Genomic DNA, 14277 nt, shown 5'->3' on the forward strand with positions numbered 1-14277 from the left:
TATTTTTTTGTTCTATTTCTGTCATTTTGTATCTGTTCTTATATTTGTTTGCTCATACTGAGGCAGAAGCTATTTGATGAATGTGCCTTGTTTGTCTGTATTTATAAAGTTCAATAAACAATATAAAAATATAAATTAAAAAAAAAAAGTAAGCTAAAACATGTTTTACACACTGCGGTACGATAGGTGGCGGTATGGACCTTAAAGCTGTTACAATGATTGGAGAAGAAGAAAAAGAGACCGACTGTGGTGTCGCGATAGTTTACGGGAGCTGGATTCAAACGGTGGCGGTTTGACAGAAGACTGATCAGTGACAAGGTAACTAACTGTGCTCATATGTTATTCTTGTCCGTATATTGTTCATTTGTCCATACATATTCAAATAAATGCTATAAAGAGTTACTTAGTCGCCCGCTTCAAGGAAGTCTGTCGGTGAACTGCTTTTTATCTGATGAAAAACCATGTGAAAAACAAGCTGGGAACGTAGTTCAAGCGCCATTGTTGTCGAAATGGTTAACGTTAGCTACAACGTTACCTTTAATTAGCACTACGTTAACGTCAGTTAGCTAAGCTACGTATTTTTGTAAAACATAAACCCTCCGTTATCGCAGCGGCAGTTGGCGACCACTTAACGTTGTGGTTTAGTTACGTTAACTGCTTCAGTTACGGTGCTGATACCGTGTCACTCCTGTGAAGTTGCAGGGACCCTCTTACCTCTATGGGAAACACCGTTGGCTAGCTACACAACAACATAAAGCAAGTGTAAATGGATTTGCCTCAGCATTGGTGTGATGCATAAGGGAGTATAGACAAACACAGGAACCCACCCACCACCATCAGAGATGAATCTTTAACTTAGCTGCACCTTCACCACAAGAATACCATCTGATCTGTAAAACATAAAAGACATAGACAATAGAAACACTATCTACAAATCCATGAAAGTCCATATTATCTTGAATTTGTGTGATATAAGCTGGGTTGCTGGCTCTCTGAGAGCACAGTGCTGGAAGCTTAAAGAAGGTTTTACAACAGTCCCACCCCCTAATGTTCCCAGATGGCAGCAGAGGAGGAAATCCAGCGTCTGAGGAGCCAGCTGAGGGAGAAGGAGGAGCAGGTCCATCAGGCTGCCCAAGCTGGTTTGGATCTCCTAAACCAGCAGATGGAACTGCAGAACAGACTGGATGAACAGAGGGTGGAGATGACTAACGCATTGGAGGTATGACACTGCACTTTATAGAGAGTGAATTTACACAAATCCCTACAAACATGTTCTCTTTTACTGTGGCGAGTGGAATCAAGCCATGCATTGTTTTTTTATGCTCTACCACCTCACTCCAACAGTCAAACAAAAATTAAGGGGAATATATATATATATATATATATATATATATATTTAAGACACAACATTACTGCACCTCTTTATTAAACATAAACAAGCAGTATGCATAAGACATAAGAACAAACTGATTAAAGTAGGAGATTACTAAAAATTCTACCTTACTTTAGCTGGAACCTAGCAAAGAACGATGATGTATTGTGCTTCATGAATGCATCCCTTTCAAACAGCATAGAGCAGGGGTGTCAAAATGGACCGGACCAGTAAAACCATTGCATAATAACAACACCTCCAATTGTTCCCTTTTTTTTAGCGTACAACAGTACAAGTACATTCTGAAAACTTTTCATTTACAGAACAGATGATGAACAGCCTATGATGTCTGAAGCAAAATAAGTGCAATTTCAGTCTCAGTTTGTGCACATTCAGTCAGTCTGCTACTCACTGACATTACAGGTGCATATTTCTATCCATTTCCACTCCTGTGTAGTAATGCAGGTATTTCCACACCAAACTAAAGTGGAAGCTATTGATGAAGCAGGTTAAGTTATCTCCTGCCCAACAAATTATTTACAAATGTAAAGTTTTGGCAGTGCCTTAGCAATATGGCTCCACCAATACTGTTTTAAGATAGAAGTCTGATACAGATTTCTTTTTTTTGTACTGAAGCAGCTACTTGACAGTATTTTGCAATGTTCAGTATCTTTAGATGTGACCACAACAGGTTTTCATTGTTATTTCAGAGAGCTGTATTCTGGTCAGGGTAAAAAGCCTCTAAAGCAGCATTTTACATGATGAACAATACTCAGTGTTTAATTTGCTCCTGAAACCTGACACCTCTTAGCGTTCACAAGTGCATCAATTTATGTTTAGTTTCCAACTTTTGAAAGTTATTTGAATTCATAAATATCTGAAACTCAAAAGATCCAGACATATACCAGTGCGCACTTTTGCAACTGGTTGCTTTCAGTGGAAATATTGGAACTGCCCTTCAACATAAAAATTGGTGTGGTACTTTATCGATACACTAATACCTTGGCAAAAAAAAAAAAAATAAAAAATAAATAAATATATATATATATATATATATATATATATATATATATATATATATTGGAGCGCTCCCCTGATCAAGGACACGCACACGTGCGCACACACACACACACACACACGCAGTGTGTGCTGATCCAGCACACTGCCCACACCCTGTCAACTACTGCCACATACAGAACCTATCTCTGTTAGAAACACTGAGAATATAGAACATTATATTGTTTGTAGAGCAGTAACAACATTGTTTACAACAGCAAAGCCCCTGGAAACAAATCTAAAATGTAATAAAATGAATAACATTCTCTGCTCTGCTCTGCTCTTTGCTCTGTGTGTAGTGGTGGTGGAGGAGAGAAAGACAGAGGAGAGGCTCCATGCTGACAATATGACCTGGTTCTTTAATGATTTAGAACTGGCTACTTTGCACTGGTGTGCCCAAATATTTTTTCACATTCACATATGCTAATTTTCACTTCAAAATGCTTGCACTGCGAGCCCTGGGAAGCTTTTTTACAGTGACGTCTGTGGATTATTCTCAATAGTTTCAAACTGTACAGCTGTCTTATGTGTTGTGTGTGTGTCACAGGCACTCGAGCAAGACAAGTACTCCCTTCAGAAGGAAGTGGAGTTAAAGACTCGGATGTTTGAGTCACTGCAGTCGGACTACGACTGTGTGAAGAACCAGCAGAGACAGCAGCTTGAGGAACAACAAGCACATCTGGAGAGGAGCCACAGCACAGCGCTCAGTGCGCTCAACAACAAGGTACAGCAAGCTGAGGTCTACTTGTCTGGGCTTAAACAAAAAACAAATCCCACATAAAAGGTCTTTTTTTACAGCAGACATTTTGACACGTCATAGTAGGAAAAGCACAGGTGTTACTGATAACATTAACAATGTCAAACTGTAACTCTCACTAAAACACAGAATTGGAGACATTTGGTCAGATACTGAGTTGGTGACACTAATCTTGAGTGTCCACCTTGAATCTGTGCTGATTGTATAGATCTTTTGTGCTGCCAGGTTGAAGATGTGTATTAAGCATCCACGTTTCAGAATTTGTATCTTCTTTGCAGCAACATCCGTATTTGAAGGATTGTCAACTGACATGGCTGCATATAAGTTTGGACAGACATGGATGTAAACTGTAGCTGCAACTTGACTGGTTTCTGGAGGCATACAACCATGAGGCGGTTAACCTAGTTAATATTAAAGGTTGTCTTGGGGGAGATTGTTAAAACATATTTTTGCTTGTATTTTTCACGGAATGATCATCTAAAAAGTATTTGTTTTTGTTATCGCTGTAGAAATGAGCACTGCTGCTGAAAGAGGGTTAGGGTTAGAATCTAGCAAATTGTGTGCGATCAGTAACTCTTAAAACAATATCAAGTTCCATACAGTAACAGTTCATGTGTGTTCCTGCATGTTGTCTCAGATGCTGAGGTTGCAGTCGTCTCTGGAGGAATCCCAGCTGAATGAGAAACAACTGAAACACAAACTTGAGGTGCAAACTGAGACTCTGAACAACAAGATGGAGGAGCTGCGAGCTCTGAATGAACACACACAGAGCTCCATGACATCTGAGATGATGGAGGTGCAGATGAAGATCATGGAGCTGGAGAACTGTAAGGTGAGGGTAAGCAGAGCTACAACCAGGCTTGTCTGGTGTTGATCTGTTTATTTTCATTGACACAGTAAATGTTAGTCAACTACAGGCTTCCACCTAAAGAGACAGGTCACTCCCAAATCAAAAATCCATATTTTTCCTTACTTAATGATCCGTCTAGATTGTTTTGGCTTGAGTTGCAGAGTGTTGGAGATATTGGCTGTAGCTCGCTGGGGCTTGCTCACCTAGCACCACTAAGCTCGCTGACGTTACAGCTCAGCTGAAGAGGACGCCATTAATGTTTACATCTTATGCAGGCTTGTGCATGAGCACAAGCCTCGAGTCCATAACTATATGCATGCTTCCTTCTGCATGGTGATAGGGTTGGCAGGTTTAGTTCTGTAAAAAGAAAATAGGTCCGACATGAAACTGCTCACAACAAGGTCTGTGGATTATCTTAAGTAGCTGGGTCATGATTTCTGTAAAGAGACATTGCTGTTGAGTTTTGTGTGGTGCTTTGAGCACCACAAGCTGAGTGCCATCTAGTTCCATTATATTGAAGAGAAGGCAAACATCTCTACGGCTGATATCTCCAATACTCAGCAACTCACACCAAAACAATCTAGATCGATCAACAGCACTACAGGTAAGAGGAAAAATGTGTATTTTTAATTTTGGGGTGAACTGTCCCTTTAAACTTTCTGTAATCTGCCATTGCTTTAGCCTGAGTGTCAGACTGAAGCTCCCAGAACCTTCAGTCTGACACTGCCTCCATTGAAGGCGATTTACAAGGGGGAGGGAATTTGATTTTTTCCCTAACCAATCAGTAGAGATCAACGACTCACCCAGAATCTAACGTCATTAGTATCCATGCCTCGGGGGTGCCGAAAACAAGCGAGCATTGCCCATTTAAAATGTCTCCGTCGTTGTGCACGCCCAGCTGCATCGCCGTTAAATCCAGTTTAGCAGCTTTCTTAATTTGGTCCTCCATTAACGCGAGTAGTGGCGAAATACCTCGATAGCATCGTTAATGTGGTCTGTAGGATCTGTAGTGGTCGCCATTGTTGCTATCCTCACCAGTTACCCACCGGCGTACAGCTTGACATCAGCGTGGCGCTGATTGGCTAATCGCTAGACCCCCGGCGTTCATTGGTCCGCCCATCGTTTGGACATGATAAATTGCAAATTCATTGCAGTATGCCAGACCAGAGATGCAAGCCTACTCAGTTGAGTGGGCGGGGTCTATGGTCTGGAACCAGGCTACCATTGGTTCCTTCCATGCCAGCATATTCCACATCCTCCTCTATCAGGTGGAGTTGTGTTAATAAGTCGGGCGAATGGTTTTTGTCTACCAGGTGGAGTTGGAGCAGACACTGCAGGAATTTCAGTACAGAGAGCAACAGCTGGAGCTGACCAACAGTAGCCTGCAGCGCCACCTGGAGCGAATCACAGAGGAGAAAGAGGAGCGAGAGAAAGAGGCTGTTTCCCTGTTTAATGCATTAGAGGTAAACACACCACCATTTAACTCCACTTGTACAGTTAATAGCTGCAATAAGTAGATATAACCGCCATGTTAATTCATCTCTGGTCATTGTTGTGGTTGCATGTGCACTAATATGTATTTATTCAGTGGGTTGTATCAGCACAGGTCATTGAAAGCTAGTTCCAAAATTGATTGAACTGAAACTGCCAATGTTCAATACTTGCCTAATGCTTAATGTATAAAGTGATGTTAAAGGGGAACACCACCTAAATTAAGAATTCCAGTATGTTATTTTCACAGCCTAGGAAAGTTCAATCAATATTTGTGAACATGAGCTTCTCTGTCTGAAAGCCAGAAGTCGGCAGTAAGTCTCAAACTTGTGATGTCATCAAGTATAAAGTCTGCAGCTGCTCCACAGACGATGAATGGGAACCTGATTTTGTGGACCCACAGAATGTTTGTTTTCTTTTTAGACCCAAATGAGCTTTTAAAGACAGTTAGATGTTCACTGCTGGAAGCTGACTCATTTAGGTGTCTAGAAACTATTTTGTGTTACTTTTGGTTTCAGTCTGACTGGTAGAATTATTTAGAATACATGCCTGTGGATATTCTCATTTATCCAGGTCATAGTTATCTCAAAGGCAATTGAATTGAACGCAGCTGGACTTAGTTTTGTCTTAGGAGACGTTTTACCTCTTATCCAAGAGGCTTCATCAGTTCACGCTTGTCTGACTAGGCTGGAACTAGTCTTGAGTTCGAGTCATTTGCCTTGAGATATTTAGAATACAAGAATGCGCTGCTGTGTGAAATGATCTCCTTTTATCTGACTGTAAGCTGCTTACTGTTACTACATGATAATGCACTGTCTGTGCAGCTCTTTGTCCCTTTGTCTCTGTGTCTGTGTATACTAATGCTGTATGTCGTCGTGTCTCTCTGTCTCCACAGAAATCTCGTGAGGCAAACCGTGACCTCCAGGTTGAATTGGACCAGGTTCTACAGCAGGCCCAGGATCCCAACAGCAAGGGGAACTCTCTGTTTGCTGAGGTAAAAACCAAACTGAGCTACAAACACCGCAGAAAATGAACAGCAAGAGAGGCTCTGTCTTTGATGAAGTAGAAAACTAAACAGCTTAAATTAACTTGTGTTAAACTGTTCCACCCAATCTAAAAATCTCTAAATTACCAATAATTCTCTGTAGCTCCAGCTTTATACAGTTCAGAACATTGTTATACCCCCTAAATATTTGGTGTACAAGGTAAACTAGTTTTAGGGTTCAAATGGAGCAAAAATCAGCATCTAAATGTTTCCTTTTTGCTATGCAGTTGGAGGATAAGCGTGCTGAGATGGAGAGACAGCTCATCAGCATGAAGGTCCAGTACGTGTCACTGCAGAAACAAAACGCATTCAGCAAACAGCAGCTGCAGCGCATGAAGGTGCTGTGTGTGTTGTGGACAGCATTTGGACTAAAGCGTCAGCTATAAACATTAACTTGAACATTGACAGCATGAATACGGATGTGTTATGTAGGTCCAGATAGCCACTCTGATGCAGCTCCAGGGTTCCAGGGCTGATCCTGCTCAGCTGGAGAGGCTCCAGTCCATGCTGTCAGAGAAGAACGGAGAGATCCAAAATCTAATGACTAAACTGCAGAGACTGGAGAAGATGGAGGTGAGTGCTTAAAGCCTGCAAGTCTAATATTAGAAGGACCCCTGTGTACAAGACAGTCTTGTCCCTCTAATATTTATAGGGGTGAAACACCAAAAATGTCACAATGATAAAACAAATTCTGTTGCATAGAATCTATTGTCCAAATCCTGGAGGATGTATTAACATGTGAGGATACAGATTATTATGGCACTGTGGCACACTAGATTAACACCATGGCTGTAGATGTGTTCAACAGAACATGACATGAAATGTCTGAGACTTTGATGAGTGATTAATTAGGTTTTCCTTTGGCTCAACATGGAGTGACATGAAGTGTGGAAAAACGTATTTATCAGCGTGGAAACGTAATGTCTCTGTCTCTGACTGTGTAGATGATGTTGAAGTCTCAGCCAGCTAATCCTGCTCCAGCTGAAAGCGGTGACGGCCAAGATGAAACTTACTACACTGACCTGCTTAAAATGAAGCTCAGCAACACTGTGTGAGTTTAATTGTATTTATGGTTTCACTGTAATGTCGTAAATCACATTTAGAGCTGCCAAAACTAAGTTATGCTTTAAGGTTCTGTAGTCTGGTAACTTTGTATTTTAGTTTTTTCATAAATTGTCACAAAGAAGAGGACAGCAGAGACAACACATAAGACTAGTAGCCAAGTAGAGAAATATACAGAGAGGTGATGTGAAGCTGGCTATCATACAGCATTGGAATAAAGTTGTGTAAAAGAGCCAGTTGTTTCCCCCCATGAACATTCATTAGGGGACAACCATCAGTCAGATGGATCTATATCCTTCTATAGACCGTTTCAAACCGGACAACATAAACATTCTAAATGGGTCCCTTTGTATTTCCTGTTTGAATATATGTTAATGCAGAAGCTGACAGTAAGTAAACAGGGACCAAAGTTGTTGTCCTAGCAACAGAATAGCAATGAAACGGTCCATAAAGTGACCCTTCATTAACTAGTGTGTGTTGCTTTGCAGCTGTGGTGTAGAAATTCTAAGTAACAAATATATTGAGTTACTCATTTGGTTCACACATTCAATCTTGTGATTTTGCAAAGGAGAACAGTGACAGTCTGATTGGATTATAGAAACATTTGCAGTTCATGGAATGTATCTTCACAATCACATTTTTTTTGTCTGTGTTGTGCATGTGGTCTTTGGTTTGTGTGGCTGTGTCGTCAGTAAGGATGCAGAGCGTCTGGGTGATGAGCTTTCCCTGCAGAGGATGAAATCTTTGTCAGAGAGCCAGAGAGCTTTAGAGCTGGAGAGGAAACTCTTCTCATCTGAACGGCTGCTCAAACAGGTGCCAGCTCTAATGTGTTTCCCTCAGTCATGCAGAAATACATCACCACCAGTCAAAATAGGATTTCGAATATAGAACAAATGGTGAAAAATGTTGTGTTTTATTGCTATTAAAAGTAGTAAACTGCAAAGTGACAGCACAGACGTGTTGTGAACTGTGTCTTTCAAGTGGTGAAATACTTTTTTAATACTTCAAAATGACAAAGTGAAAACAGATTTGTAGATTTTTTTTCTGCAATTATATTAAAAAGGAAAAACTGAAATATCTATGGATGCAATTATAAAAATCTGAGACAAGACCAATGTTTAAAATAACAGTTTGGCCAAAAGCTGATATCAACGTTTTTGATGGTGTGTTTTTTTGTTTGTTTGTTTGTTTGTTTGTTTTGTTATTTATTCCCCCTTTTGTGTAAGGGAAACAAAGAAATCTTCAATACAAGAAAATAACTTTTAAAGTAATTTGGCTGCTCAGTACACTACCTTTGAATGAGCACAAATTCAGTTAGAAATTTATTAAACGCACAAAAAACTATATTAAAAAAATAAATAAATACATGCTTTTAAAGGCCTTTTTTACTATATATAAAAAAATATGATTCCCTGTATTGCTATGAAAACATCAACAAATTTCTGCTATGAACAGCTATATTTATTCAAGTTTTTCACCAAATATGCATTTTACAAAATTACATTTGATGACCTCATAATAATGTTATAATTTGCCTAAGCCCAACACTCATTTTTACTGAATAGAGCATAAATGCATCATAATGTAACTAAATGCATCCTTCGTGAACTAGCTCTCCTCCTGCCAGTGTCAGCACAGATTTGTTCTTCAACGTAGAATTATTAGAGAAACAACAGGGTGTGTCCCCGGATGCCTCAGTAGTGAGTTTAGTGTGTTCTTTTGTCCATAAGGTGTCCTATAAACGATCTCTGGATCTCTGTTTATCGCAAGTATGTTTTCTATTGTCCCCAGGATGGCGGGGTGCCATTAGTCCTGAACCCTGCCATTTAGCCTGCGCAAACTTGATGTAATGTAACAGAAAAACATTGACCACTGCCATCAGTAAATGTCGTCTAATTTGCCAATAGGCGGATGGCAGTCATCAAGGCGAATATCAGCCAATACAGGTGTTTGTAAGATAAATCAGTGCATCCCTAGAAATATCACATTGTCATAGGTATTGTGGCCCTTTTTAGTTGAAGCACATTTGGCAGCTATTACAGCCTCAAGTCTTCTTCACTACAATGTGACAAGCTTTGGACACCTGGATTTGGGGATTTTCTTTATGTTTTCACTTTGTTATTTTGGGGTATTGTGTGTAGGTTGATGAGGGAAAAATGAATTAAAACAAATTTAGCATTAGGCTGCAACTTAAAATGTGACAGAAGTGAAGAGGTCTGAATACTTAGTGAATGCACTGTATAGAAATGAAATGTACAGTGATCCATGATCTAATGTTCCAAAGCACAACAACTGAAAAAGGTCAGAGTTACAAACACAGATTTAGTGTTTCATTGTACATTTCTGTTCCCTGCTACAGACTCAGAGTGACAAGATCAGACTGCAGCTCCGAGTAGAGGAGCTCCAACACAAATATGAACCAAAAGGTAAATACTATATGATAACACCAAACCCATATCTGCACATTGCTTATGTGTCACTGGTGTCAAAGATAGAAATCTGAGGACTATAACATTGTGGCTTTGTCTCTAGAGGCAAAAAAGAATCTGATCCAGAAGCGAAAGAAAGAGAAGCTTCCTGTTGACATCGTACCCTCCTCTGAGGACACCAAGCTTGACAAGGGAGAGCAGCTTGTTGCTGTGGAGATGAATGTCACAAATACTAAGGCTGCAGAACCTGAAGCGGATACTTCACATACAGCTGAGGCACTGAGCTCCACACAAGGTGTGTGCGTTGGAGGTCAGTAACTTTGCGGGCTGACAGGATGAAAATGTGAATTAAAATTGAGCTTGGTTACATAACATAAGCAAGACCATAAACTGTATACAAAGATGGATGCCGAATCTCCATTTACGCTCACTGTAAATAAGTGAAGCTAAAATATGCCAGATACGGCCACTGCCATCATGCTCTGGTGACGTCATTTGGAGCCAGGGTCTGTGCAGTAGAGATCTCCGCTGTATCAAGACTCCCACCCATACACCCGTCTGACCAGTCGGGAGCAGCACTACTGAATGCGGGCCCACCAATTGGCTCACGCAACCAGCATGTTATTTTGTAACATTTAATTACTAATTAAAATCAAACTCATCAGAAAAGCGAACATTTGAACAAAGAGCGGTGTGACTGAAAGACTAGCTTAAATGAACAGTCTATGAGCAAGACACACAACATCAGCAAGGGCGAGGCAAAGTTTTGAGTGCTTATGTTTTGTGATGTGGTGACACCAATAATCATTGTCTTTTTGTGTTATGGGTTCAGAGCCTGAGCCACGGCCTGCGAAGTGTGTGAAGATCAGTGCAGATGAGCCTGTTGTGATTCCCAACCCCAGGTCAGTATGTCGGGGAGGCTACACACCCTGCCCAAAGGTTGACACCCACAAACATCCCGACCTCAGCAAACTAAGAAAGTACAGGCAGGGCAGAGTCTCTGCAGATAATTACACTAGAGGTCAAACTCTACAGGAAACATGTGTTTGACTGCTTAGACATTTATTGCTGACAGCAAAATTTCCAAAGAATCAAACAACTCTGAAAGTTTTTCTATTACGTGAAAAGACATCTTCAGTGTGCAAAAAGCAAAAAAAACCAAAAACTACTTGGTGGGGAAATACTGCGGATCTTGACTGAGGGTTTTAAAGGGAACAGTGATACTGAGTGGTTATTTGATTTTGCCCTCAGCTCTCCTGTGACTGACTGCAAAGAGAAGGTGACAGAGGAGAACCAGCAGCAGAACAAGAGAGAGGAAAGAAGAAAGAAACAAAGAACAGTGGAGATGATGCACGTCAGCTCTCACAGCAGTATGGAGAATGAATGTGCTCAGCAGTAGCACTCACCTCAGTGTGTGCTGGCAAACATTTAGATGCTTATATTGTCATGAACTGGCTCACGGGTTGGACAAGAGGGAGAACACAAAATACATGTCTGTATGCTGCTATGATGTCTTTGTCATTCACATATTTCTGTTTTTACCACCTCCCTGTAGTGTTTTCTGCTGACCTCACTATTTGTTCTATACTGTCAGTACATTTTAATCATATATTAAAACATTTAGCAACATACAGTATGCTGTGTTCAGTTTCTCAAAATATAGGTATAGGTATATAGTATTCACAAGAAGTATAAAATGTATATAGTGGTATGTGCAGTAATTTTGCACAGCGATGAGTGTGAATTAGGAGGGGATTACTTACTTAGCCCGCTGAATGAAAGGCACCCATCACTCTCCATCTGGTCCTGTAGTCATCCATCCTTCTCATCTGGTCCTGTAGTCCCCCATCCTTCTCATCTGGTCCTGTAGTCCCCCATCCTTCTCATCTGGTGCTACAGTCCTCCACCCTTCTCATCTGGTCCTGTAGTCCTCCACAATTCAGGGTCCTGTAGTCCCCCATCCTTCTCATCTGGTCCTGTAGTCCTCCATCTTTCTCATCTGGTCCTGAAGTCATCTATCCTTCTCATCTGGTCCTGTAGTCCTCCACAATTCAGGGTCCTGTAGTCCCTCATCCTTCTCATCTGGTCCTGTAGTCCCCCATCCTTCTCATCTGGTGCTACAGTCCTCCACCCTTCTCATCTGGTCCTGTAGTCCTCCACAATTCAGGGTCCTGTAGTCCCCCATCCTTCTCACCTGGTCCTGTAGTCCTCCATCCTTCTCATCTGGTCCTGAAGTCATCCATCCTTCTCATCTGGTCCTGAAGTCATCTATCCTTCTCATCTGGTCCTGAAGTCATCTATCCTTCTCATCTGGTCCTGAAGTCATCCATCCTTCTCATCTGGTCCTGTAGTCCTCCATCCTTCTCATCTGGTCCTGAAGTCATCTATCCTTCTCATCTGGTCCTGAAGTCATCTATCCTTCTCACCTGGTCCTGTAGTCCTCCATCCTTCTCATCTGGTCCTGTAGTCCTCCATCCTTCTCATCTGGTCCTGTAGTCCTCCATCCTTCTCATCTGGTCCTGTAGTCCTCCATCCTTCTCACCTGGTCCTGTAGTCCTCCATCCTTCTCATCTGGTCCTGTAGTCCTCCATCCTTCTCATCTGGTCCTGAAGTCATCCATCCTTCTCACCTGGTCCTGTAGTCCTCCATCCTTCTCATCTGGTCCTGAAGTCATCCATCCTTCTCATCTGGTCCTGAAGTCATCTGTCCTTCTCATCTGGTCCTGAAGTCATCCATCCTTCTCATCTGGTCCTGAAGTCATCTATCCTTCTCATCTGGTCCTGAAGTCATCCATCCTTCTCATCTGGTCCTGTAGTCCTCCATCCTTCTCATCTGGTCCTGAAGTCATCTATCCTTCTCATCTGGTCCTGAAGTCATCCATCCTTCTCATCTGGTCCTGAAGTCATCCATCCTTCTCATCTGGTCCTAAAGTCATCCATCCTTCTCATCTGGACCTGTAGTCCTCCATCCTTCTCATCTGGTCCTGAAGTCATCTATCCTTCTCATCTGGTCCTGAAGTCATCTATCCTTCTCATCTGGTCCTGAAGTCATCCATCCTTCTCATCTGGTCCTGAAGTCATCCATCCTTCTCATCTGGTCCTGTAGTCCTCCATCCTTCTCATCTGGTCCTGAAGTCATCTATCCTTCTCATCTGGTCCTGAAGTCATCCATCCTTCTCATCTGGTCCTAAAGTCCTCCATCCTTCTCATCTGGACCTGAAGTCATCCATCCTTCTCATCTGGTCCTGAAGTCATCCATCCTTCTCATCTGGTCCTGAAGTCATCTATCCTTCTCATCTGGTCCTGTAGTCCTCCACCCTTCTCACCTGGTCCTGAAGTCATCTATCCTTCTCATCTGGTCCTGAAGTCATCTATCCTTCTCACCTGGTCCTGAAGTCATCTATCCTTCTCATCTGGTCCTGAAGTCATCTATCCTTCTCACCTGGTCCTGTAGTCCTCCATCCTTCTCATCTGGTCCTGAAGTCATCTATCCTTCTCATCTGGTCCTGAAGTCATCTATCCTTCTCATCTGGTCCTGAAGTCATCCATCCTTCTCATCTGGTCCTGAAGTCATCTATCCTTCTCATCTGGTCCTGAAGTCCTCCATCCTTCTCATCTGGTCCTGAAGTCATCCATCCTTCTCATCTGGTCCTGAAGTCATCCATCCTTCTCATCTGGTCCTGAAGTCATCTATCCTTCTCATCTGGTCCTGAAGTCATCTATCCTTCTCACCTGGTCCTGAAGTCATCCATCCTTCTCATCTGGTCCTGTCTTGGTCTTCCACGATGAGGCTACATGTGTGTATGAGAGGTCTGTTTCACCTATCAATAACTAAGTAAAAGAGACTTGGAGACTTTTCTTTATGTCAGCAATTATTACTTTCTCTCTCTTTGTTATTGACACCTACACCTGAAAACACATGACAGCGACACACTGAGCCAAAGAGACGATGTGGTTTTATTATACTGGTCAGTGAGATAAATACTTGTAGGAGACTTGTGTTAAAGTTGTCATTAAGTACTGACTTACCTGTGTCCGGTACGGCCACCTATACTTTATAAAGAAAAATAGATAACAGTATAGCATGCATTATCTGTTACCTTACTGCTGGTACATTGGTCCAGCATCATCAACTATTATTCAAAAGGTGCAAGATGCGACAGAGGGCTGTGTTACCGTCGTCAGACAGGAAGGCTGCCTGGAGCGTCATCAGTCC

The 14277-nt window shown here is 41.7% G+C and overlaps 1 protein-coding gene across 4 annotated transcripts; it reads left to right on the forward strand.

Annotated features, from left to right (window-relative positions):
- The first annotated feature begins 244 nt into the window (after positions 1-244).
- Positions 245-11904, forward strand: spdl1 (spindle apparatus coiled-coil protein 1). Of its 4 annotated transcripts, none has more exons than XM_049585726.1 (14): positions 245-318; positions 1058-1219; positions 2976-3152; positions 3823-4023; positions 5349-5498; positions 6422-6520; positions 6799-6909; positions 7004-7144; positions 7516-7622; positions 8326-8446; positions 9993-10059; positions 10166-10357; positions 10895-10964; positions 11314-11904. In XM_049585726.1, the coding sequence occupies exons 2-14, from the start codon at positions 1058-1060 to the stop codon at positions 11459-11461; spliced, it is 1746 nt and encodes a 581-aa protein (XP_049441683.1). In that variant the 5' UTR covers positions 245-318; the 3' UTR covers positions 11462-11904. The 4 variants fall into 4 exon arrangements, with proteins under 4 accessions (XP_049441683.1, XP_049441681.1, XP_049441684.1 ...); XM_049585724.1 differs by having other exon boundaries at positions 10166-10372; positions 11314-11901; XM_049585727.1 differs by having other exon boundaries at positions 3823-4017; positions 11314-11854.
- Positions 11905-14277: the final 2373 nt, after the last annotated feature.

This window comes from Epinephelus fuscoguttatus, linkage group LG9 (genome assembly GCF_011397635.1).
Source record: "Epinephelus fuscoguttatus linkage group LG9, E.fuscoguttatus.final_Chr_v1".
NCBI classification, from domain to species: Eukaryota; Metazoa; Chordata; class Actinopteri; order Perciformes; family Serranidae; genus Epinephelus; species Epinephelus fuscoguttatus.

Coding starts and splice junctions, on each gene's coding strand:
- spdl1 (XM_049585724.1), top strand. CDS start 1,058: ATGGCAGCAGAGGAGGAAATCCAGCGTCTGAGGAGCCAGCTGAGGGAG. Junction 4,024..5,348: donor TGGAGAACTGTAAGGTGAGG/GTAAGCAGAGCT, acceptor TTTGTCTACCAG/GTGGAGTTGGAGCAGACACT. Junction 8,447..9,992: donor CTGAACGGCTGCTCAAACAG/GTGCCAGCTCTA, acceptor TCCCTGCTACAG/ACTCAGAGTGACAAGATCAG.